The following is a 27,754-nucleotide window of genomic DNA, read 5'->3' on the forward strand; positions in this document are numbered from 1 at the left end:
ACGGAGTCTCTGTCGCCCAGGCTGGAGTGCAGTGGCACGATCTTAGCTCACTGTAACCTCTGCCTCCCTGGTTCAAGCGATTCTCCTGCCTCAGCCTCCCGAGTAGCTGAGACTACAGGTGCCCGCCACCACGTGTGGCTAATTTTTTCTTTTTTCATAGAGACGGGGTTTCACCATATTGGCCAGGCTGGGCTCGAACTCCTGACCTGTGATCCACCCGCCTCAGCCTCCCAAAGTGCTATGATTACAGGTGTGGGCCACAGCGCCCAGCCTCCAATTTTTCTTAACCCAGTTAAAATACCACTTCCTCTTCAGAGAGTAGTACTCCCTTACAAAAGCTTGTTTCATATAGTATGTATCAAACTCTGCTTTGCATGATCTTAATTCATGTATCAACTGGACTGTGAGCATTTGAAAATGGCTTTGTCTCTGGTTCTCTGGGACTCTGACTTGAAAAAGTAAATGAGAAATTAGCATGTACGTCTGTTGCATTCCTTCTTTCCATCCTGCCCAAACTGTTTTAATTTTGGGAGCTAAACTTCCCAGATGCACTGTGCCAGCATCTCTGCTCTTATTCCCAACCTCACCCACTCCTCTGTCAGAGCTTTTAGCAGAGCACTTTAGAGGTGGTACCTTAGAAATATCTTTTATAGAATTATCACCTTCAGGCCCAAACAATAGCATTGAATCAGCATTGCCATGATACAAATGATTCTGATAATCCTGTAAAGTTATAAATAAATGAACAAACTTAAGTTTTCTCTTACACTCTACCTCATTTATTCAGTGTTGCTCCACTCCCCCCACCCCCAACTCTCTATAGGCCTATACCAACCCGAAATCTGAGGCAACTGCCCCTTGATAGCAGGCTCTATTTCTGAAGTGAACAGAGTTCTGTTTTCATCCTTGAGCACCTACACACACCCTCAATATTTATTCATGCCTCACTTTATGTATATAAATAAATGTAGCACCTCTCAGAAGTGCCTGAGAAGGGTATGAGGCAGACAGAAGAAAAGTAGGAATTGCATCTCTCAGGATAAAGCAATCTAAATGGCTTGGTGATACGATTTCAGGAAATGGCTGTGTGGATTTTTCATTTACTTCATGGATTTGGAGTCCCAGGAACCCAGAAGCTGGAAAGAAGAGGGTGCCTGAAAGGTCTGTTCTGATGAAGGCCTGGATCTCACTAGCGACTGGGGCTGACTGGTGTGCACATCACTGTCTAATGGTCTAAAAACTAGGCCTCGCCTGTGCACAAGTGAGCAATGTAGAAACAAAATTATAAGGTCATCTTTTAAAATTCAGCTTTGATTGAAAAGATGTAATAAAGAGCTGAATGTTGGCTCTTGTTGGTTAGTTGATGCTGCTAGGGAATCATGAAAGAAGAGGGCTCTGTCAATGCAGGTGCTTTAGGAAAGCACATCCTGTGTAAGCCATTACACTTTATTTTCAGATAAGGTTAGTAAATGTTCACACTTGTTTCCAGAAAAGTAAGTCTCTACTTTTTCTATATCTTCTCATCATAAAGTCGAGTTTCTGTCAAAGGTTGTTAAAAAGGGCAAAAGTTTTCTGTTATATCAAAATAAAGTTGCTTGTATATTTTAATAGTAGTTCCAAAGGCTTTTGACTTACAACCTGAGAGTATGTGTTTGTTATCACATTACATTGGTTAGCATACCTGTATGCTAAATTGTAAAACATTTTACATTTAAAATTATCAGTTATGTTTGGTATAGGGGTTTTAATTTACCCACAAGCTTTAAGTCACTGTGAGGTCACTAATCTACCTCTAATTCACTCAATTCATGTAAAAGGACTTTGCAGCTACTATTGAAATTGAAGTACTAGACCGGATGCAGTGGTTCATGCCTGTAATCCCAGCACTTTGGGAGGCCGAGGCAGGTGGATCACGAGGTCAGGAGTTCAAGACTAGCCTGGCCAAGATGGTAAAACCCCGCCTCTACTGAAAATACAAAAAAAAATTAGCCGGGTGTGGTCGTGGGTGCCTGTAATCCCAGCTACTCGGGAGGCTGAGGCAGAGAATTGCTTGATCACGGGAGGCAAAGGTTGCAGTGAGCCGAGATCATGCCACTGCACTTCAGCCTGTGCGAAAGAGCAAGACTCTATCTCAAAAATAATAATAAAGTACTAGACAACAAATATATTCTGCTTGTAAAATACATTTATAATTTTTAAAATTATTAATGTATAACAACACCATACATTTCCTGTGTATTAGTGATAACCCATTAGAAAATATAATGGGAAAGTCATTCACAATATAACCAAAAATATAAAATACAAAGGAGTAGTTTTTGTTTTGTTTTGTTTTGAGACAGAGTCTTGCTCTGTTGCCAAGGCAATTCTCCCTGCCCCAGCCTCCCAAGTAGCTGAGATTACAGGTGCCTACCACCACGCCCGGCTAATGTTTGTATTATTTATCAGAGACGGGGTTTCACCATGTTGGCCAGGCTGGTCTTGAACTCCTGACTTCAGGTGATCTGCCCGCCTTGGCCTCCCAAAGTGCTGGGATTACAGGTGTGAGCCACCACGCCTGGCCAGATTAGTTTCTTAAATCAATGTGCAGGCAGGATTTGTAATGGAGAAAACAACAAATATTTACTAAGCGACATTAACAAACAGCAAGAATAAATGGGGAGACATGACATGTTCCTAAATGGGAAGATTAAGTTATATACCAACGTAAATTCTTCCCAAAGTATCAAAAGCCCAAAGGGAAATTTTAAAAGCCTGGCAATTCATTCTAGAGTTTATCTTAAAGAATGAACAGGAAAGAAAGAAATACTTTTTTTAAAATGAGGAATAATGAGGGTACACTGATCTTGCCACTTATTAAGTAAAACATAAAACTATACGTTTTAAAGTAGAGTGGTAAATCAAGAATAGACTGATGTTTAAAAACAGAAAAGATAGTCTGGAAACTATATAGACATATATGTATAAACATAATTCATAATATAAATGATGTACAAATATATATGAAGATAGTTATGATAAAGGTGGTATATTCAGTGGAAAATAATTAATATTAAAACTCAATAGTCAATAAAAGCTGCTAGAAAACCAGTTGACTAGTTGCAGAAACTTGTTTTAATCCCTACCTCAAACTATACACCAAAATTAACATTAGATTTTAAAAGCACTTCAGAACTAATCATGATAATTATACTATTTCATAATGAGAAAAAACTTCCTGTGCATAAAGACAATGGAAAAAAGATCACGAAAAAAATGCAAACTAAAACCAAATGAGACACTATTTTCTAAAATCTTATCAGACCAGCACAAATTTTGTTTTTTAACTAGTACTTCATGTTGGATGTACTATTTTTTTTTTTTTTGAGACAGGGTCTTGCTCTGTCACCCAGGCTGGAGTATAGTGGTGTGATCCCGGCTCACTGCAGCCTCGAACTCCCAGGCTCAAGCAATCCTCTCACCTCAGCCTCCCCAGGTAGCTGGGACTATAGGCAAGAGCCACCATGCCCAGCTAATTTGTAAAAATTTTTTTTTAGAGACAAGGTCTCACTGTGTTGCCCAGGCTAGTCTCAAACTCCTGAACTCAAGCAATCCTCCCACCTCAGCCTCCCAAAGTACTGGGATTACAGGAGTGAGTCACCACTCCCAGCCTTAGCTGGGAGGATCTTAATTGTAGCTTCGAAGAGTTTTTTTAAAACTCTACTGAAATTAATATACTGGGAAAGTAAATAAGATTTTTTGAGCCCCGATTATAAGCGTCAGATCCTTTACATAAATTGTGCTAGGCCCACTCCATAAAATGCTTTGTTTAGTCCTTCCCTCAGGACTTAACAAATTAAGGATACTCCCTCCCATTCTGCCAATGAGGAAATAAGGTCATAGAATAGTTAAAGTAACTTGCCCAGTGTTATAAGGCTAAAGAGGTCAATTTACATTTGAACTGGTTAGAAAGCCTTTTATAAAATATCTTCACATGCATGTGTGTGTTTAAAATGATTCTTGATGACTCACAATAGGACAAGACTCGCGACAGTTAAATAATGTCCGTGCTTATCTGCAAACAAGTAGATTTCTGCACGTGGGCTCTACCACCCATGACCACTGCATTCAACAACAATTTCAGAGTCATGCAATTGTTTCTCCCTCAGCCCATCATTTCACCAGTGAGGTACAACTCTAGAGTGAGAAAGGGAATGGGAAAATATTCAGAAAGAAAAATTAAACTGTATATACTTACAGTTTGTATAGATGGGTTTTCGAAATGGCTTTCCCTTAGAAAAGATGAATGCTACTGTGATATAGTTGATGGTGGTGATGGGCCACAGTGTGGTAGTCTCAAAACTTAAAATTGAACCAGGAATCAGAGTTGCATTTCCAGTCCAGTTTCTTTCCAGACTCATAGTTGTTGAAAAATTACTTTGGTTGGCCAGAAAACACTCACTACAAAAGAATCACCAGTGTTTATGAAACATTTTATTCCATTTTTATCCATTAGGTGAAAAAAAAATAGTTTAATCACTACCATGGGATTTTAGCTTTCAAACTATGTCAGCCAGTAACTACCAAGACATATTCTGTTCACCCCTTGCAATGACAAAGCAGAAATAAAAGGAAGTCAAGATTGTTCTTTGTCCGGCACTCCATTTGGAACAAGTGATCTACCTTGAAAGGGCCTGAATGACAATATTTTATGAATTCCTATCAATTCAAAGAGTAAATACACCATGTCAATTAAGCTGTGTGTGTGTTGTTTTCTCTTTTGTGGACTGGGTTTTGAGTTTGAGTCTCCCACTCCAATTTACTTCCCTCGCATAGCTAAAAGATCTTCCTGGAAATCTGAACATGACAATCTGCTGCTTATAAGGGGTCTATGGCTCTATTTTGCTGATAAATTAAGCTCAAACTTCTCCAACTGGCCTATGAGATCTCTGCATCCTGGTCTCACTCTACCTTTTCCGTCTTACCTTTTGCCACTCCTCCCGTGCTCTATACACTCCAAACATACAGGATTATTCCCTGTTCCCCACATATCAATTTGCATACCTGTTGGGCTGGATGTGCTATTGCCTTTAACTGAGATATAACATCCATCCTTCAAACATCTCTGCATCTGAAATGCCTTTACTTTTGCTGGCAAGTGGAAGTAGTGCCCACAAGAGTAAAGGCATTTTAAAAAATGTTATCTCAGTTAAAGGCAATAGCACATGTAAATAAAGAATTGCAAAACAACTACTTTTGCAAGCTCATTGTTTTGCAATTCTTTATTTACATAATTTTATTTTATGTCTTTGGGATGTGAATTCCTAGAATATAGGATTTTTTGTGGTTTTGTTTTTTGGTTTTAATCAAATTTACAATAGATTTTTGGCACCTAGCACAGTGAGGTCACATAATATTTACTCAAAAAAAAAATATTTGCCCAAGATATGAGCTTTCCCAGTCCTGATTGATCTATTTCCAATGTTCTTTTTTTAAATAATTAAACCAATAAATTAGTTTCCACCAGCTTTCTTGCTCAGCTTGAAACTTTTAAACCACTATTACAACTGTTTATAAACAAGGATTCATTTTCTAACTGTGAACTCAAATGCAAGACTTAATACTTTTTATCCTGGGCTCCCTGTAGTCTAGAAGCAAGCACATACAGGCACATTTTGCTTTATTGTATTTCACTTTATTGTGCTTCCCAGATACTGCGTTTTTTACAAATTGAATGTTTGTGGCAACCTTGCATCTAGCAAGTCTATTGGCACCATTTTTTAACAGTATGTGCTCGCTTTGTCTCTGTGTCACATTTTGATAAATTCTTGCAATATTTTAAACTTTTTGAAATAATTACTACCTCTATTATTGTGATCTGTGATCAGTGATCTTTGCTGTTTCTATCGTAATTGTTTTGAGATGCCACGAACTCTGCCTTTATAAGAATGCAAATTTAATCAATAAATATTGTGTGTGTCTGACTGCTTCACTGACTGTTTCCGCATCTCTCTTCCTCTCCTGGGGCTTCCCTATTCCTTGAGAGACAATAATATTTGAAATCTGAATCCCACAGTGGCCTCTAAGTGTTCAAGTGGAAGGAAGAGTCACGTCTCTCTCTTTAAATAAAAAACTAGAAATGGGTAAGCTTAGTGAGGAAGGCATGTCAAAATCCAAGACAGGCCAAAAGCTAGGCCTTTAGCACCAAACAGCCAAGCTGTGAATGCAAAGTAAGAGTTCTTGAAGAAAATTAAAAGTGTTATTCCAGTGAACACATGAATGATAGGGAAGTAAAATGGCCTTATTGCTGATATGAAGAAAATTTCAGTGGTCTGGATAGTGGATCAAACCAGCCACAACATTACTTTAAGCCAAAGTCTAATCCAGAGCAAGGCCCTAACTCCCTTCAATTCTTTGAAGGCTGAAAGAGGTGAGGAAGCTGCAAATGAAAAGTTTGAAACTAGCAAGAGGTTGGTTCCTAAGACTGAGAGAAAGAAGGTGTCTCTATATGTAAAAGTACAAGGTGAAACAGCAAATCTTGTAGCAGCTGCAGCAAGTGATCCAGAAGATTTAACTAAGACAATTAATGAAGGTGACTAAACAGCTCTCAGTGGAAATGAAACAGCCTCTTCTATTGGAAGAAGATGTCTTCTAGGACTTTAATAACTACAGATAAGTCAGTAACTGGATTCAAGGCTCCAAGGGAGAGGCTGTCTCTCTTATTAGGGGCTAATGCAGCTGGTGACTTTAAGTTGACGCCAATGCTTATTTGCTATTCTGAAAATCCTAGGGCCCTTAAGGATTATGCTAACTCTACTTTGCCTGTGCTCTAGAAATGGAGCAACAAAGCAGGGATGACAGCACATCTGTCTACAGCATGGTTTACTGAATATTTCCAGCCCACTGTTCAGACCTACTGCTTAGAAAAAAAAGATTCCTTTCAAAATGTTACTGTTTATTGACAATGCACCTGGTCACCCTCCAAGAGCACTGATGGAGATGTATAAGGAAATTAATGTTTTCATGCCTGCTAATACACATCTATTCTGTAGTCCATGGATTAAAGAGTAATTTCAAATTTCAAGTCTTATTTTTTAAGAAATACACTTTGTAAGACTATAGCTGCCATAGAGAGTGATTCGTTTATTGGATCTGGGCAAAGAAAATTGAAAATCTTCTGGAAAGAATTCAGCATTCTAGATGTCATTCATAATATTCATGATTCATGGGAGAAGGTTAAAAACATCAACATTAACCAATATTAACAGAAGTTGATTCAACCCTCATGAATGACTTTTTGGGGTTCAAGACTTCGGTGGAGGTTGTAACTGTAGGTATGGTGGAAATAGCAAGAGAACTAGAATTAGAAGTGGAGCCTGAGATGTGACTGAATTGCTGCAATCTCATAAAATTTGAATGGATGAAGAGTTGCTTCATATGGATGAGCAAAGAAAGTGCTTTCTTGAGATGGAATCTGCTCCTGGTGAAGATGTTGTAAACATTGTTGAAATGAAAACAAAGGATTTAGAATATTATATAAGCTTACTGGACAAAGCATCAGCAGGGTTTGCGAGGATTGACTTCAATTTTGAAAGTACTGAAATGGGATAAAATGCTATTAAACAGCCTCACTTGCTACAGAGAAATATCTCATGAAAGGAAGAGTCAACCAACGAGGCAAACTTTATTGTTGTCTTATTTTAAGAAATTGTCACAGCTACCCTAGCCTTCAACAACCACTACCTTGATCAGTCAGCAGCCACTCAGCTTGAGGTAAGGCTCTCCACCAGCAAAAAGATGATGACTTGCTGAAGGCTCAGATGATCATCAGCATTTTTTAGCAATAAATTATTTTGAAATTAAGGCATGTACTTTTTTAGACATAATGCTATTGCACACCCGACAGACTACAGTATAGTGTAAACATAACTTTTATATGGACTGGGAAACCAAAACTTCATGTGACTGGCTTTATTGCAATATCCACTTTATTGTGGTAGTCTGGAACCAAACCCACAATATCTCTGAGGTAGGCCTGTAGTAGATGTTCCATAGTCACAAAGCATTTTTACAAAAAGAGGAACAGACAGACTAGATGGCCTGAATTATAGAGTTTAATACCAAAGAGTATCTAGCCCAATATATTTACATTAAGGTAATAAAATTGAGGGCCAGTATGGCACATCTAGTTAGTGAGAGAGTCAGGAATTCTTAGAATTCCTGATTTCCTATCCATCCTCCTTTGGCTACAACATATTGTCTTTTAGGTTCAGTCAAAACTTGAGTTCTCTGAGTATTTGCACCCCAATTTTGGAAAAAATCTAGTTTTGAAACAGAATGAGATTCTATATCCCTAGTTATACTTGACTTGCTGAATTTTTTTTTAATCTGAATGACAACCTCATCATTTGCTAGTTTTCTATCTGTGTTTTACTGATTTCTGGTGCTCTGTGAAGTGAGGGGCAGTTTGCACATGTCCTGTTTCAAAGAGAGCAGCTCTTTTCCTGCCTTTTCTTTTACCGGCAGAAAGGCTTTGTCAGCAAAATCAAGCTTGAGCCATTGGCACTATAGCCTACCTCAAAAACATTAAACCCAGGGAAGTAAAGAGACTTGTCCTGAATCTCGTGTTCCAATTCAATCAGAACAAGGATACCATCAACTCACACTTTAATGTTCATTTGGGAAAAAAACAAAATAAACAAGTCTCTCTCATATGTCTATATCAGGGGCCTGCAAACTACAGCCCACGGGCCAAATCTGATTCATCACCTGATTTTGTAGGTAATGTTTTATTAGAATACAGCCACACCCACTTGTTTACGTATTGTCTATGGCTGCTTTTGTGCTGCAACAGTGGAGTTGACCAGCTGCAACAGAGGCCATGTAGTGCACAAAACCTACTTACTATCTGGCCCTTTACAAGAAATGTTTGCCAACCCCTGGTCTGTAAAATATACAAAGTACCAGGGAATTAATATATTCATTCAGCCAACCAGTTGTTAGAGCTATACATTAACAACCAATGTGACAGATCTCTTCCCACCCACTCCACCCCAGTAGTCCATGGATTAACTGTGTTCTGTCCCATCATTTGAGTTTTGCAGTGACACAATTTTATTAATTAAAAGTTTTAGGGTATATGTTCAAGTCAAGTTATTCAATGTCATGGGTTATTTATTAAATCACCTTTCAAAAGGAGCACTAAGAAAGTGAACTTACCTATATTGGTAGACCTCACAATACCAAGGCTGCTGCTTCACATAGAGAAATGCACTGATCTGCACAATGCAGGAGAAACAGGAATTCAAAAATATTGACAGCAGTAAAGGGGGAGAAAGGAGCTGTCCTGCTGGTCTATATGGAGCCAGCTTTGGGTACGCATGAGTTGAACTCACTGAAAGACAAATGCATTTTTTCCTATTACAATCTTATCATTGAGAATAAAAGGTTGAGATTGAGATGCATATTATCTTGAGTCTGGCATTGGGATTCAGATTAAGCAGACATGAACAGAAGATTTACACCTAGGTAAGCACATTGCCTGGTGGCACATCCAGTCTGTCTTCACCTTCAGAAATAAAAAATAGTGGGTTAGAAAGTTATGTAATTATTATATTTACCATATCACATCGTGCAAATATTTTCTCCATAACCAGACTGACCAGAAATTGTGTGTAAAAGAGGGAATGGCCTTCCTTATGGGACAAGCAGTGCTAATACTATGTTTCAGTGATGACAGGAAAGTGGAGAGTTAGAATGAGGAGAATAAGGAAGAAGATAGCTAGATTCATCTTCATATGCTGGATAATTTAAAACAAAAACACTCACTCTATTATTCATTCAGCCAACTTTCTCTGAGCATGTCAGTGCGCCAGGCACTGTGATAGATGCCAGAGATGTGTTAAGTGTCTCTCTGGATACACAGGTGACTGGGGGACTGCTGCTGTATATTACATAAAGAAAAATAACTCATTAAAAATACTGCTTCCATGGGAGGCCGAGGCGGGCAGATCATGCGATCAGGAGATAGAGATCATCCTGGCTAACATAGTGAAACCCCATCTCTACTAAAAAAATACAATAAATTAGCCAGGCATGGTGGCAGGCGCCTGTGGTCCCAGCTGCTTGGGAGGCTGAGGCAGGAGAATGGCGTGAACCCAGGAGGCGCAGCTTGCAGTGAGGTGAGATCACGCCACTGCACTCCAGCTTGAGCGACAGAGCAAGACTCCATCTCAAATAAATAAATAAATAAATAAACAAACAAATAAATAATATTGCTTCTAGATGAGAATGTTAAACTATATTGTATTTTTGATTTCAAGGTTTTTTTTTTTAATTTAAAGGGTTTGGAAATGGGCAGAAATTAAAAAGAACAACTATTTAAAAAAGACAACTACATCCTTCTTAGTAGCTACATACTTGAACATGCTGATGAAAATGAAATGTATTTGCTTCTCAAGGCAGAACAGAAAGGAAGCATGAGGAGGACAGGAATTTGAATTTAAAGATTGATATTTTAGTCATGTTTCAGTTCCTGTCTTCATAACTGTCACATCTTCCCTTCTCACAGCTTAACACTGGTTTCTTTGATGTAAAGGAAGAAGTGGGGTGTGCATATTTAAGTTTGTTTTTATGCATGTACAGGTAGGGTAGGGGGAAATGGGTGTCCAATTTGGGATGATAAAACTCTATAGTAGGTCTCTGGTTTGTTCAATATGTGTTCTGGGGTAATCATGTAAACTCCCTGGTCCTTCATTTTCTCACATATAGAATGAGTGTGTTGGAAGGCCTAAATGGTACCCAAAGGCCCTTTCAACTCTTTTATTCTAAAACTCTATGACTAAGTCTTTACCTATACCAGATCAATCAATGTTTTCCCGACAGGGTGCTGGGCTAGAGTCTGTGGGGTATGCAGAGATGAGAAGTACATTCCACCTGCCTTCAAAGAGTTTGAAGTCCAGTGAAAGACACAGATTGTATAATAAAGAAGCTGGCTGGCTTTTCCTAGTATGTATCCTTTAAATCTTTGAAATGCCCTGAGTGATAGGAGTATTTTTCTTATGCATGGTGGGCCTTGGGAGTTTATGCTAACAAGATGACTCATGGTGGGAATGAGGAGCGTTTGTGTTAAGATGACTCAGGAAGGGTCCTGCCAGCACCCAAAAGACCATCTATGTGATTAGAGGGTGGGGCTTTGATCCACAAGATATCAACCTGATCTCCAGATAGGGGAGTGAGGTTAGAGACTGAGTTTGACTTAACAGCCAATGATTCAGTCAATCGTGTCTACATAATGAAACCTTAATAAAAACTCCAGACACCGAAGCTCAGGTGAGCTTCCCTGGTTGGTAGTACTCTGCATATTGTCACCCATCAATGTGCCAAGAGGGTGAGGCATCCTGACTTCATGGGGAAAGGACAGTGGAAGTGTTTCTCTTGTTTGAGATCCCTAATAGACCTAGCCCTAGGTGTCTATTCCTTTGATTGGTTCTGATTTATGTCTTTTTGCTATAATAAAACTGTAATCATAAGTATAACACTTTCCTGAGTTCTGTAAACTGTAGCAAATTGTTGAACCTGAGGGACTAATGGGAACTCCTAAGTTTGTAGCCAACTAATCAGAAGTTCAGGTGGTCTAGAGAGCCCCACACTTGAGGCTGGTGTCTGAAGTGAGGGCATTCTTGTGGAGGCCGTACCCTTAATCTCTAAAGTTTGCCCTAATTCTGGGTGGTTGGTATCAGAAGCCGTTGCTTGGGTCCACGAAGAAGGGGCCCACAGTGTGGTCTGTGATCAGTGCTGAGGAGAAGTGCAAGGAAATTGTGCTTCCAGGTCACAGAAGGCAGAAGCTTTACTGCTTGGAGTTCTCTCTGTATTCCAGTATCCAAAGCAGAATGTAGCTATAAATTCATAAAGAAGCTGCAGGTAGTGGAGAGAGGTAAAATTGCATCTCTCTGCATCTGGCTTCTACCTCTTTGGTCTTCTCTCTCATCTCCTTGTAGTTTCTTGCCTTTCTTTTACACAGTAACTGTGGTAGACTGAATTGCTGGCTTCATAGTCATGGGGTGTACTTTGTCGCCCCTTAATTTTGGGCTTCCCTGTGTGACTTTCTCTGGCCAAAGAGATGTTAACGTAGACTTCAATCATGCTTGCACAGCTGGGCTTGCTCTATGACTCTGCTTTCTGTGACTCACAATGAGAAAATACCAAATCTGTCCATTCAATCTGGCCTCAGAATGAAAAATGTGGAGTAGACCTGAATCAAATCCAAAAGTGTTAACCAAGATCAACTGATGTACATATTAGAGTGGACTGGCTCAGCTGTGCTCACCTAGATCAGCTAAATGGCAATCAACTTACAGACCCATGAACGGGAAGAATAACTGCCTGATGGTATAAATGCTGAGTTTTGGCGGTGGGTTGTTACACAGCGTTATTGAGGCAATACCTAATGCCTACAGGGTTCTTACACAGAATATTCTGACTTTCTGCATGTTAGAGACTCTCACTACTTCTGACAGAGAATCTGTATACCTGATTATAAATAAAAATAATTTTATGGCTACCATTGTGGGACATCTATTAGGTTTCAGAGGCTGTACTAAGTGTTTATAAACATGACTTTTATTTCCTTAAAAGCAAAATAGGTAAATTTTACAGGTGAAGAAACTGAGGCTCAAAAAATTAGTTTCCTTTGCTTAAAAACCCACAGTTAGTGAATGACAGCATGGCACTGGAAACCCGAGTATTTATGATTGCGGAGCCCTATGTTCTCTCCTCTACAGCATATTGCAGTATGATGCATCTCAAAAATTAAAAGAACAAAATGAGGAGCCCTGCAATACAAGCTTGGATAGTAGTACTGTTTATGAGGATCCCCCCAAAAAACTTTTCTGCATTATCTGGGTTTCCTTAAAATGATGATGATATATGCTATCAGATGGTATTCAGAGGAATACTAACTTCTGAAGTGTTATACTGTATTCAAAATTAATCATTCTCCCTTCTGAGTTCCCACAACACATTACTCACATTGCTGCTATAGTGCAGGGTGTCTTGCGTTAAATCTAGTTGTTTACATCTGCACTCAGCAGACTGAGCTCCCTGAAGGAAGAAATCCTGTCTCATTCCACATTCTGTTTCTTACTAAACCCAGCACCCGATCTATTGCATGGGAAGGCTTCACAGTTTCAAATTCTGTTCTTATAGTTTTTAAATATTTGGCATCATTTGGATATCTCGTAGTTGTGTTTCTACTAAGTAGTTGGCTTACTTTTTATTCCAAACACTGAAAATCATAAAAGACAAATTTCAGGAGGTTCATGAACTCACCTAAACTACATGAAAAACTTAAGTGTGTATTGTGAGATGTCTAAGAAGAAATGATTTGTATTTTCCATCAGACTATTTAAGTGGACCAAGACCCAGAAAAGGTTAGGAGTCATTGAAACACAGATGGGGTGTAGAGATGCACTTATATAATGGGTGAGTCCCTCCGTACCTCCTTCTCTGGATACTGCCTTCTCCAAGGGCCTGCAATGGCTGGCCTAAATGGATCTGAATTTCATGATCCCACCTTCATTCAGAGAAATGAGGGGCCTAGAGGTGGGCATCTAATTCAAGTCAGGTCGATACATTTTCTCTCCAAAATATTTGCAAATGGGACAATGAGAGGCTAGGCTCATTTGCTATAAGAAGACAAGCATCAAGGCTGCAAAGCCCCAGTCCTAGTGCCATTTTATGAGGTCAGCTGTAAGGTGAATAAATGGAAGAGAGATGGAAACAGTAAGAATGGAAAGAAGAAGAGACGCAAGGTGACCACCTGGAAATAAAGAAAGTGACCTCCATTTTTACCCTTTAGTGTTCTAGTCCTCCTCAGAACCAGGTGCTTCTGAGTTCCTGTCCTTAGATTTTTTGAGAATTATGTTCTTAAAAAAACCCTCCATTTTCTTGATCTAGTTTGAGTTCTTGTTGACAAGGACAGAGATGTGGCAAGACAAGCTCCCTTAAAAATGCTGCTACACAAAATAGAGTCAAATTGGACTTCCAGACATGCATTGCCTGATCATCATCCCTCCTCACTTCATCTTACTTTTCTTCTAGATTTTCTGTGTATTGCATTATATTTTGTCTCCATACATTGCCTTAAAACCTTGTGGGAACAAGGCAGGGTGTGTATAGATAAGTAAGTAAATAAATTAAATATGTGATGGTATTGTCTCTTCCCAGAACCAATTCAGAGTTAAGGGCAAAAGCCTTAATCTGGAAACTTGGAAATGTAAGAAGCCTTAAAGAGAATACAGATGCTCTTTGATTTACAATGGGGCTACTTTCTGATAAGCCCATTGTAAATTGAAAACATTTTTAAGTTGAAAATACATCTATACTGTACACCTAACCTACCAAATACCATAGTTTAGCTAGCCTAGCTCAAACATGCTCACAACACTTAATTAGGCTACAATTGAGCAAAATCATCTGGCAACACAGTACAACGTAGAGTATCTGTTGTTTAACCTCATGATTGCTGGGCTGGCTGGGAGCGGCAGCTTGCTGCCACTGCCCAGCATCCTAAGAGAGTAGCATTCTTCTGAATGTGCATCACTTTGGCACCATTGTAAAGTCAAAAACCATAAGTCAAACCATCGTAAATCGGGGACATCTGTAATTTTACATTGATCATCAATTGTTGATGACTCCTAAGGGCTGCAGATAAATGTCCACAGTTCTCAGACCAGCAGTCAAGATTCTCTGTGATTTGACCCAATTCACTTTTTCAATTTTTCAACAAAAGATGTCACATACGCTGCAGTGTGGTCACATTAAAAACTCATACCCCATATTTATCAGCTTTCTCTTGCTCATACTGCTTCCTTCTACTTGAAATGCTCTTCTTTTAGCAAAAGATATTTGGAATTTATCCATCCTTCCTATTTGGATGTGAATGCTACTTCTTTCATGCATCAGTGCCTAGTATCTTTCTCCTTTCTCCACTGCTATCTCCTCCTTAACCCCAGATTATCAGAAGACATCTCTTCTTTCTCTGAACTCCCAAAGCATCTGCTGTTTTCTACTCACTACTTTTAACTTGCTTCTTATTTGTTCATGTATGTGAATCCCCCACTAAACTCTGAACTTGAACAATCAGTCTTCTCATGCCCCAGGAACCTATGTGGCTAATACACAGTGAGAGATGAACACTTGTATAAGGGAATGTTGAATGGTGCTTCTCTTGTCTAGAGAATTGTGCTGAGCCTTATATTTGAGGACAGTGAATTGCAAGTGCCTATTTATTGTGAAGAGAGATTGTCGCCGTATCTTCATAGTACCTAGCAAGAGAGATCCATATTGGTTATTTAACTATAAGCATGCCTGTCCCTGCCTAATTTGCTGCATGCTGTCTCTATAAGAGGAAAACTCATGGAGATTATCAAGCAATTCTTTAAAGGCAATTGTTAGGAGCAATGTAACTGTGGCTTTCTTCTCAGCATCACCACAACCCCATGAGGGGAAGTCATAAGAGCCACTGTTAGAGAGACTGGAAGTGGTTTTAAGAGAGGATATTGGCCTTGCTCACTCCCCTTCATGGTAATAGCAGAGGGAAAGGGCAGGCAGCAGTGAGAGCAAGCTACTTATTTACTGTCTGGTAGGTGAAGTAGAAGCCATGGAAATTAGCCAGGCTACAGCTAGCTATCCTGGAAGTTTATCCATGTGGCAGCCTGCTGGGGTTGGAGGGCCCAGCAGTAGAAAAGGGCTTCATGTATGTACCACTAGGAGGCAGCTGCAGAAAGGACTCCTGAGAAGTCAGAAAAAGAGAGCACCACTATGTCAGGGCGTGGTCTAGTCCACACCTATCCACAGGGAAGCTCTAATGATTTCACCAATGAACCCCGTGCCTGTTGCCTAAATGTAGGTGCCTGCCATATTTGAGGGCATTTGACAGGAGAGCACTACATACTCCTACTTAAGTAAAAAGTCCTTTGCCTAGATTTTCTTCTAGGGTTTTTATAGTCTTGGGTTTTACATTTAAGTCTTTAATCCAACTTGAGTTAATTTCTGTGTAAGGTGTAAGGAAGGGGTCCAGTTTCAATTTTCTGCATATAGCTAGCTAGTTCTCCCAGCACCACTTACTAAATTAAATGGGGAATCCTTTCCCCATTGTTTGTTTTTGTCAGGTTTGTCAAAGATCAGATGGTTGTACATGTGTAGTCTTATTTCTGAGTTCTCTATTCTGTTCCATTGGTCTCTGTGTCTGTTTTTGTGTCAGTACCATGCTGTTTTGGTTATTGTTGCTTTGTAGTATAGTTTGAAGTCAGGTAGCATGATGCCTCCAACTTTGTTCTTTTTGCTTAGGATTGTCTTGGCTATTCGTGCTTTTTTGTTCCATATGAATTTTAAAATAGTTTCTTCTAATTCTGTGAAGAATATTAATGGTAGTTTTATGGGAATAGTATTGAATCTATAAATTACTTTGGGCAGTATGGCCATTTTCATGATATTGATTCTTTCTATCCATGAGCATGGAGTGTTTTTCCATTTGTTCCTCAGCAAACTAATGCAAGAACAGAAAACCAAGCACTGCATATTCTCACTTATAAGTGGAGCTGAACAGTGGGAACACACAGACACATGGTGGGGAACAAAACACACTGGGGCCTGTTGGGAAGGGCAAGGAGGAAGGAGAGCATCAGGAAGAATAGCTAATGGATGCTGGGCTTAATATCTAGGTGATGGGTTGATCTGTGCAGCAAACCACCATAGCACATGTTTACCTATGTAACAAACCTGCACATCCTGCACGTGTACCCTGGAACTTAAAATTTGCAGCAGAAAAAAAAAAAAAAGAACATAAAAATAAGTCCTTTGCTCTTGTTGCTCTTCTTCCCCAGAAACAGGGGTGAAGAGTAGGTGACTCAAAGGAAGTAAAGAAGAGACCATGGCCTTCTTGTCTACTGCTTGCCCCAAGCCCATAGTTCAGGCTTGATGTAAAGGAAGAAAAGCTTTGAATTCGATGAAAATGTGAAATAATAATTATAATACTTAGACTTTTCATGTCTAAGGATAAGATATCTTAATACCTAGACTTGACCAGGAAATGATCAGCCTGTGGGATAAGTAAGCTTGCAGAGACGGGAAAACAATAGGATGTTTGCAGGTAGAGGGTAAAAAACAAACTAACATAGCTGGTTTCTGCCTCTACTCTCTTCTTCACCAGTCTTCCTGAGCTTAACTCATTTACTAGCTACAGTTTGTTGAGTAATAATTAAAGCGCCGTCATTCTGATAGAATGTTATGCTTCTGGTCTATCATCACCCTTCTGAGGTTTTTTTTTCTCCTCGTGGTGATCATGGTCCCACTGTGAGTCATCCCAGCACTCCCATAGAGCCCACTCTGAGATGCCAGACTGAGTTTCCCAGGACTACCAATTGGCATGAGTCTCAACAGGCTATTGCTGTAGGAAAGAGTTAAGCGGCCCCACTACCACATAACTAATATCATGGAATTAAGAGTGCAGAAGCTCCAAATAACTTGCTCAGTGTCATATAGCAAGTCTGAGGCAACACTAGAACTAGGAAGACCATCCATGCTTTTGGATTTCTAATGACACTGGTCTATGTGTACACATTCTAATGCTCTTCAAGTGCTCAGAAAGCTAGTCAGTCTTCTCAAAAGAGGAAAAGGAGGAGATATGATTCACATTGTAATGAGTGCTCAGTGTGTCCTGTGCTGTGATGCACACTCTACCAGCATCATTGTATCTGAGCCTCACAATTCTATGAGGACAGAGGTCACGGAAACAGGCCACGATAGCTATGGCCTTCACCTCCATGCTGCTGCCTGAAAGCTTGGTTCTTGAAACCTCTTGGTGTTTTTTTCTCTTTTTAGCATCATTCACAAATAAATCATGCAAATTGCTTAAAATACCCAACACTGTAGAAGCAATTTCATTGATGCAAAATTATTCAGTCATATGAATATTAATAACATCTAGAAAAATATTTTAATGAACTATGAATAGACATTTCAACCCTAAGAATCAAAATTGATACTTTAGTGCTTATATCTCTGATACTGATAAATTTAGTCACTGGGTTGATACATAAAACATATCAGTTTTATGTATTAAGATGCTACATGAAATTCTCAAGGTTATTAATATCCTGCATTGCCTGATGTTTTATCTGTTATTTTTCATAACATGCCTATTGTTGAGCAAGGAAAAAGAGATGACAATGCCATTCTTTTTCCTCACTCTCTGGTGGGGCAGTCACCTTTCTCACTTATTAAGAGTTAGCATCAAGCCCTGAGTTCCTTGACAGGAAATACTTGATCAGTGTCGTCTCAAAGGAAGGAAATGAGCAATAGCTGCTGTTGGAAGCCACACCTTGCTTTTGGAGAATTCTACTACAATAAAATGTTAGCATTTGTTCTCACACATCAAAGACCTAGCAAAAACCTGGTTTCACGTCAATGTGAAGCATAGCTGAATAATGGAAAGTGACCTTTGGGTTTTAAAAAATTCCCTTTCTAGATTTTGTATTCATTTTTCTATGTACAAGACATAAAACTACAAGGAACTTGGACTACACTGACAATTTTTTGTGACTAAGACCTATTTGTTATCAGAATGTTTTAATGCCAAGTCTCACTTTTAAAAAATTCGTAAATAATGAGGTTTTAGAAATAAGGATGCCTCTTTCTCAAAAGTTCCTTTTTGTGTGACTATTTCTAGAATTTCATAGATAAATAAAAACAATACAGTTTTCTTTGCTAAAGAGCTTACTTGTTAAACAGACCATCAAAGTAATGGCTACATCTTGCACGAGATACTGGTAATTTCCAAAGAGTTGTAGTTGCTGAAAAAGAAACAAAAGCAAATATAAATACGGCATGTGCCATCATAGCCTTTTTATTATTCCCTACACTCGTTTTAAGTCGTTAGGAGGCAGCTGTTACTTTTTTCCCCTCCTCAGGAAGAAAATGACTTACCTAAAATTATTAGCATCTCATTGTACAGAGTGAGGCCAGGTGACTGTTTTCCCTGCATTTAACCTACTTCATATTAGCGACAAAAGTCAATTATTTGAGAACCACCCTCCTATTGGGTGCACTAATTACCTAACAGCTCACTTTGGGAGGCCGAGACGGGCGGATCACGAGGTCAGGAGATCAAGACCATCCTGGCGAACACGGTGAAACCCCATCTCTACTAAAAAATACAAAAAACTAGCTGGGTGAGGTGGCGGGCGCCTGTAGTCCCAGCTACTCAGGAGGCTGAGGCAGGAGAATGGCATAAACCCGGGAGGTGGAGCTTGCAGTGAGCTGAGATCTGGCCACTGCACTCCAGCCTGGGCGACAGAGTGAGACTCCGTCTCAAAAAAAAACCCAAAAATTACCTGACAGCTGCAGTCTCAGCCTAGGCAGTTGAAGTCTCAACATAAGATATTAAAGCCTGAATGTTCCCTTAGAAATGTTATACTTAAAATTTGAAGTGAAGGCGCAATTCATTCAATAGACGTTGCTCTCCATCCTCACCCTTGGTATGAGTTTACAGCATAGGTCTCTTGGAGTCCACTCACTTTCACAAACTGAACAAAGGCTCCTACCCCAAGTAAGCCCATTGCAGAACTCAATCTGGTACATCGCCTTTTTAAGGTTTATGTAGACAGAACTTCTTTCAAGTTCACATTATAGAGTTGAATGAAGTATTTAGATATGAAAGTCAAATCACTACTCTCTAGGAAGTTGCCTTGCAATATCTCTTGCAGCCAGGTCTGTTTATGTTTCATATCTGCTGACTAAGCACTAAACTATAAACTGATTCTGAGCACATTATAGACCAGATTTATGCACATGGAAAGTATTGTTGGCTTCTCAGAGAGTGAATCCAAGTCCCAGAAGGTACCAGGTTAAGGTTCTTCTGCAACACTCTTATTTAGGTCTAGACCACTAGAATGAATGGCTGCAGAGTGGACTATGGTTTCTACCTCCATCCATGGAGGCTTTGGGAATGAATTTCTGCTTTCACATGTTTGAAAGGCTGCCATTGGTTCCTCAGTGTCCCTGTCAACCTCCAATTTTTCCTGTGTCTTCTTTACTTTTCCTTCTCGTATCCTTTCCTCTTCTTTTCACCTGAGAGTGGTAAAATTATATATTCAGAATGAGATGGAGCAGAAGAAATTTCCAACCACATCTTTAGTTTTTCTTCTAGGAGAAGCTTTCATGGAACTATGGAGGGCTCTGAAAAATCAGCTACCCAGAAGCAGGTTTTGGCCAGAGGCAAGACCTAATTTGTGTTTTGGATGGAGGAAGAACTTGAATCCAGGTTTTCTGACTCCCAGTCCAGTTCTTGTTTCTTCCCACCAGGCTGCCTTTGAGCCCTGTGTGTGTGATCCTTGCAAGCAATAGTCCACTGGATGGTAGAATCTTGTGGTCCTCTTATTCACTTCTCAAACCTCCCAGGAAAGCAACAGAATAATCCCTCCTGAAGTGTTCCTTGAGCCTGTTGGATCATTTTACTGTAGTACAAGCTATGATTGGACTAATGAAGATTATTTTTAGCCTATACATAGTTCTTCCATACAGCTAATTAATTTTTAAATGGCTATTATCATCATTTAATTTTGAGTCTTTTTTAGTTTCAAAGAATTTCTGATTCTTTACTAATGATATCCCTGACTGTATAAATTCTAAGTACCTTCAGAAATAAGGGTCCATTGTGAAAGGTCTTTAGCATTCTAGTCCTTCAAAAGCAAATTCAACAACTTCTCTTCCTTTTTATCTCTTCTTAGCCTTTTGTTGAAAATATTCCACAACTGGAGACTCATCCATTTCCTGCTGAATTATATTTAGGCTGCTCTGAAGCTCTCTTCATACTCCAAAAGAAGAAACAGGGGTTTGGAGAGGTCAAGAGTCTCAGATTATCAAGAGAAAAACAAAATGCTAGAAAACTCATCTAGATATCTACTTATTTCTAGTTCCACATTTGATGCACAGTTATACCAGGTTCCTGAGTTTGCAGACACCTGTTTTGAGAAGTGTCATTTATTTATAAAACATTAAATCTTGTGTAGGAGCTATACCCTGAATAATAAATTAGGGACATAAATGCAATTAGAACTGAGACAAAATGATTTGGTTCATACCCAATAGAGCAGTAATGCACTGATAAACTGGATTATGCCATACATGGTCAAGTATTTAAATACTCCAAAGGAGGAAACCAGAGCAGCTCGGCCTTCTCTGTTTAAAAGAAATAAAATAAAATTGGTTATATATGATAGATGTCTCCCAACTTCTTTTATATTTAAAAGGAGTTATATTTTTAGTAGCCTGTTGACATACATTCACTTAATCATGAATTCATCCTCTCATTTATTTAACCACTCATTCATTCATTCTCTCCTTTAATCATTACCTTACTCATCGGTTCATTTACTTTTTATTTAGGGCTTATGAAGTACCAGCATTATGCTAACAGTCATAGAGGATATAAAATGAATCAGGCACACTCCTCATTTTCAACAAGATTTCAGTGAAGTGAGAAGATTACTATGTGTATTATAAACACAATACAACATTATGATAAGGTGCAAAATGTCAAGCGTTGACTTGCTTGTGAGTCATTACATCTTAACAATACATGCTTCCTGGGAACTGCACTGTGTGTGCTTTAGAGGTCCTTGCAGACACAAAGCTAAAGGATAGGTGCTTTGACATTTTAGGAAGTGTGAATGTGACTCTAATATTTGAGATGAAATGGGTAACGTTGGCTTTGATATTGCAGGAAGACCCCAGGGTAATAATCTGAGTGGGCCATAAAGATCAAGAGATCAAGACAACAGTAAAAAAATGCAGCTTAAAAAGTAGATATTTCTCCTTTAAAAAAATTCAGTCTTAGCTGTTAATGCAGTACCAGGTTTCCTGAATGGTGGATTATGAAAGGTTAAAAGGAAACAAGGTGAGGTAGCAGCACGTGATGCCAGAGTGGGACCTCAGCAAACCAGCTCTCCTTCAAGCCTCCTCTGGTCAGGGCAGAAGCAATCCACATGGGATGTGACCCACATCCACTTCATTTCTAGTCCCCAGTAACATGGACACCTGCTCTGCTCAAAGATGTGGTCAACGGAACAGGGACATGAAAAGAAGAACCTAAAAGCCAAACTACTAACCACTTTGTCTCAGGCAAAATGAGAAGGCAAGGGTGGAAGAGAGGCCAGGATATTTTGGGAAGATATTTTCTACCAAGCTGTGAGGTGCTGTCGTGTTTTCAACACCGAGGATGGAGCAGAAGACAAGCTGAGAAGGGGCAAGCATGTGAAGTATGGATCGTTTTCCCAAGTCTGATATAAACATTGCGATTTCATTGTTTTTTTTCCTGCAATCGTGCATAGTTCCAGGAAAATTAAGACACTCAGATTCAAAGGAAAATACAAGATACCATTCTAAGTAAAGGATAAATGAGCCTCCAAAATTACTGCTATTCCTAATGACTGTGAATTGTAAGTAGCTCATGCATTTATCTGTGCATTCTACAAACATTCACTGAATGCTCTGATGTACCCAGCATGGTGCTAGGCATAATGCTTGATACAAAAATGGCTAAGACACAGTCTTTGCCCTAAAGGACTTGAACTATAGCAACAAGTAAATCATGTTTCAAAAGACAAAGATGAAAATCTGTGGATTTGAACCTATGCATCTAAAACTGTATCTCATTGCCTCTCTGCAGTGCTTTCTCAGGAATAAGTATGCATCAAGGATAGAAAAAGTAAAACGAGCCTAACAGAGCTAAACCATATCTAATTTTTATGAATCTATGAAATATAAAAGCAAGGAGTTTCTACCCTGGAGTCTTACTGAGCCATCTGCCACTGGAGAAATTTTACATCCTGACTTGTTTTCCGTAACAGTATACTGCACTCATAAATGCACTGGGCCACATGCATGAGGAGAAGCATCTGAAGTTCAAATGCCACTGCATGTTGAATGGATCAAGTAGGCACTTTGCACTACTATCCAGGAGCTCAAACTCTCTGCAAGGCCTCCACATCTGGTTCTCTAGCTTAACCACCGCAATTCCCATCGAGAAGTCTTCTAGCCCAGTTGCGCCAACTGGCCCCTGCATTCTCCAGTTACAACACTATGTCTAAACATGGCTGCTGCATTTTCCCCACCTGGAATTCCTTCCCACCTCCTTTCTGTTTGCATAAGTCTTACCCATTTTTCAAGTTGCAACTCCCCTACTGAAACCTTCCCTCCTGGCTTGAGTTCTCACACTCAACTGCCAGAACATTTGCTGTATTGTTTGGACATTAATTGATTTCAAGAAAATTTATTGAGCACCTCCCATGCATCAGACATTGTATATATATATATAATTTTGTGTGTGTATAAAACATGCCTGATGCTTGAGAGACACTCAATATGTATATATTTGTGTGTATGTGTGTGTGTATATATATGTATATTACACATATGCATATATGTAATGTTGGCTTTGATATTGCGGGAAGACCCTAGGGTAATAATCTGAGTGGGCCATAAAGATCAAGAGATCAAGATGACAGTAAATTATATATAAGTATGTATATTACACATATACATACTATATATATATATATACACACACACACACAATTTTTGCTGGAATGTAAGTTCTCCAGGGGCAAGACTCTCTCATTCTTTACATTTCCAAGCACATTTGTAAAGAGCTCCATGAGTTGTATTGATGATGAAAAGCATAAAATAAGGTGAGGGTTCTGAGTACTATCATTGTGTAGTCACCATGACACAAACCAAGGTTAAGACACTAGAGATAGTAACCAAAGTGCTTAGAGAGACTCTGCAAAATAAATCAGTAAAACATAATGCTTGTTTGGTTATGGGTGAAGAAGAGGAAGGAGTTAAATGTGCTCTAAGGGTGTGAAGCTCTATGGCGGACTCTAAGGAGTAAATTGTTCTTAGAAGCAGGGAAAGTGGGGGTTGGGAAGAGGAGCTGCTTTGGAGGGAAGTGATCATGTTTGAGGGTATGAAAGGACACAGGTCTAGACACCCAGTGTTCAGGGTGTTGTGTAAAGCTGTCTTGCCGGTATGCAGCCAGCCAAGGGCATGGAATTTTAGACCTGCTACCTTTAGGTCAGTGATTCCTGCCAGTGACCTGTTTATTCTGATGCACCAAAGGCCATGCTGGGGAACTTCATAGTTGTCTTTTTTGTATGAATCTTAAAGTCCGGCAATGGCTTTCAGATCACTGCCCAGGAAAATGCCCAGAAATTAACCCTAAGTGCTACAGGAAACAATAGAGAAAAACCCTAAGTGCTACAGGAAACAACAGAGAAATCAGATTTCTGAATAAAACATAAAACTGGGTGTTTTGTTCTTAACTACATTTAAAACATTAGTAGACATGAGATCAGAAATGAGAGTGGAGTGGAGGTGAGGGAAGCATACTGTGAAAAGGAAGGTCTCATGCTTTCCTGTATGAGTCCATTTTTACACTGCCGTAAAGATTACTACCTGAGACAGGGCAATTTATAATTGGCTCACAATTCCACATGGCTGGGAGAGCCTCAGGAAACTTACAATGGTGGCGGAAGGTGAAGGAGAAGTGGGCACCTTCTTCACAAGAGAACAAGAGAGAGAAAGCACAGAGGGAAACTGCCACTTTAAAAATCATCGCATCTCATGAGGACTCCCTCACTATCATGAGAACAGCATTGGGGAAACTGCCCCCATGATCCAGTCACCTCCCACCAGGCACCAGGTTGGGAACCACAACTCCAGATGAGATTTGGGTGGGGACACAAAGCCAAACCATATCACTTCCCCTTCCCTGACACTGTCAATCAACTGTAACATCTTTTATGTAAAATATATTGGATATTGGATATTTGCTAATTTGCATTTTGGAGACATGTAATAGCATTCAGGGAAGCTATCTAATGAAGTATTTCCTTTCTGCTTCCTCATCCATCCAAAATTCCTGAGAATTTGGATGTCACAGGAAGCATCCAACATACCAAATAGAGGAGAGAAAAGGTAAGAAATACAATTAGTTTTAAAACATCAAGTCAAGCTTTCAACTGTTTACATGATACCCACCTATCCTTTAAGGCTCAGCAAAAGTCACTTTTCTGTGGCTTTTACCAGCACTTGAGTAACACCAATGGCCCCCTTCATTAGTTCTCCAGTAGCCCTTCACCCATACCTCTGTTGCAGCACTTATCACTTTAGGTTTAGTTGAATTCTGTCTGTCTCCAGAGCCAGACAATGGGCCCACTGATTGTAGGGGTGGAAAAGGAAAAAATGACTTACCTGATGAGATGAGGCACACACTTGATGTTGGCTGTTTTAGAGGTAAAAGGGGATGCCACAGATGCTTCCTGCTCTGACAATGAAATGCCTGCATGAGCCACTTTCAAAGCCTGGAATGATAAGCCCATGTCTCACCCATGACTTTTCAGGCTAGGCTTTACCTCCCGAAACACCAAGAGACTGTTCTTCACCTCATGAAGGTATAACACTGTACTCTTTCATCTTTGGGTCTCTGTTTATGCTGTCCCTCCACCTGGAGTGCCCTCTCTCCCCTGATCCACAAAGTCACTAACTAAACAATGACCCAGAGGTAGAAAAGTGGTGTGTGTACATGCATGTGTGTGTGCATGTGAGTGTGTGCGTACAAGGGCCCTGCCTGTGGGGAGTATAGATGTGAAAAGGAGATGGAAGCCCTCATTCAAAAAGTCAATTAAAAAGATGACAGAATTTGGATGGACGTTGGTTGTGGACCTTCACCATTTCAGTTCTTGTACCTGGTGAGAATCTTCATGAACAAAGGTGAAAGATAGAATCCCCACCTTGTCCTAGTCCGATCCTACAAGAATTGTGCGGGCATAAAATGAACTTTTATATATCTGTAGTTCCATAGAACTACAGGGTACCTGGCACCATGAGCAGTACGTACTGGATTCATGTTTAATAAATATTAGGACATTTTCTTCTTCCTCTTTTATCTCTATTTCGTATCTCTATTATATACTTTAGGACCATCTGCTTTATGTTAGGGTTAGTTTTATTCATGATTCTTTCTTCATCACACAATGAACTCTTTAGGAGGCAGAGACTATGTCCCTTTTAGCATTTGATTTTTTTGTTTTATTCTAAACTCCACATAATTAATGTGAAAGGATACACATTCTAGATTTGAAAGAACAGACTAAAATTAGCTTTTCTCATGAAACATAAAGCAAAAAACATCTTAATAAATCTCTAACTATAAACATAGTTTTCACAGAAATTTGGAAATAACATTTAAGAGAGAAATAAAACAAATACCAAGATCTTAAATCTCTACTAAGCTTTGGAAATACAAAGAAATCTTCCTCACTTCTTGTCCCATAAATCAGCTACTGAAATATTTCCTTATGCACATAATCTTGAAGGTAGACTATTTGTTTCCTTCATGTCTTTAAAACTCAGAATATAAAACATTCACTGCCCTTCTACTGCATATTAAAAATAATTTGCTGAGAATCATTTTATTTAGCTTTTTCTATAGCATAAAAAAACTAAATAGTTTGGTCTAGGATTTTACCGAGTGAAAGAGTTCTGGATGAAGAAAACTTTTAAAAACCACAGAATGAAAGTTTGGCAGGAATAAATATAATTTACATATAATTCAAAACTTTAATCATCAGTTTCAAACTTGTTTTCACTGAGTCTTTATCAGTTACGTGACCTTGAGGGGGGAAAAGAAATCACGTCCCTGAGAAATCATTTCATTACTGATAACAGGAAAGATTGAAAGCAGCTAGACTTGTAAAGTTCCATCTTTGGAGCCTGAAATATAGGAATCTAAGTAGCCTTCCTTTGTGTTTATTATTCTAGGAGTTTCCAGAAAGCATCGGAAGTATCTCGTCTCCCTTTACTTCCCTCCACTTCCAACCCACACTCAGGCAGAGGTGGATGTAAACAGCAAATAATCAAATGGTTGCTGGTGGAAGGATGAGAGACAAACCCCAGGAGAGCCTGAGGTCCTCCAGAGGGATATTAGTGAGCGGCTTGCCTGAGCAAAAGCCATTTGTACTCACCCCACAATCGTTAGCTCCATCTCCACACATGCCCACATAATAACTGCAGGAGACAGGAGAAGAAGGATTAGTAGGTAAGAAAAATGAACAGCTCACTTGAATATTTTCCATCATAACTAAGTCACATGTGATTTGTGTGGATGTGTGTGTCCCCTGAACACACCTGGAATCAGGCTGAAGAAAAATGGTTTGGAGAGACATATTCCCAGAGGGAAGAGGCCATTGCATTATTTAAGTTGCTTCAACCAATCACACTGAAATGGTAGTGATATAACCATTTATACATCGGCAAAACAGTGATCACACACTTTAAAAGAAGTCCTGCTTGATGATACGCACCAAGCCCAAGCTTAAGAGTGTGTAGCCATGAGCAGAGCGCTTCCCACACAACCTAACGCAGAGATCATAATTCAATCCAGTTGCATTTTAGTGACTGACTATTGTTGGGTATTTACAGTTCAGATACCAGGATGAGAAATTTCAAAAATAGTTTAATAGATATAACTAGAGACATATGCTCATATTTTTGATGCATCTCAGGTGAAAATGAGATGTTTTCCATCTATATCAGTTTGGTGTGCAAGCATAATACAAATAGAAGAGTGAAAATTAATATGGCTGCCAAAGAAAAGGAGTTTCTGATGTAAGACACTGCCTGGCTTCTGTTATAAGTAATACATTGTAAGTAT

At 39.3% G+C, this 27,754-nt stretch overlaps 1 protein-coding gene across 1 annotated transcript in view; it reads right to left on the minus strand.

The window, feature by feature from the left end:
• ATP13A5 (ATPase 13A5) overlaps positions 1–27,754 on the minus strand; it is a 117,540-nt gene that overhangs the window by 5,553 nt on the left and 84,233 nt on the right. Inside the window, exons 22-27 of the mRNA XM_017873449.1 lie at positions 27,066–27,108; positions 25,294–25,403; positions 21,123–21,219; positions 18,761–18,833; positions 9,199–9,373; positions 4,238–4,440 (exon numbers count right to left, since the gene is read on the minus strand). Coding sequence (XP_017728938.1) covers positions 4,238–4,440; positions 9,199–9,373; positions 18,761–18,833; positions 21,123–21,219; positions 25,294–25,403; positions 27,066–27,108 — 701 coding nt within the window. The remainder of the gene's footprint in view (positions 1–4,237; positions 4,441–9,198; positions 9,374–18,760; positions 18,834–21,122; positions 21,220–25,293; positions 25,404–27,065; positions 27,109–27,754) is intronic.

Source organism: Rhinopithecus bieti, unplaced genomic scaffold (genome assembly GCF_001698545.2).
Source record: "Rhinopithecus bieti isolate Rb0 unplaced genomic scaffold, ASM169854v2 scaffold_5626, whole genome shotgun sequence".
Classification (NCBI taxonomy): Eukaryota; Metazoa; Chordata; class Mammalia; order Primates; family Cercopithecidae; genus Rhinopithecus; species Rhinopithecus bieti.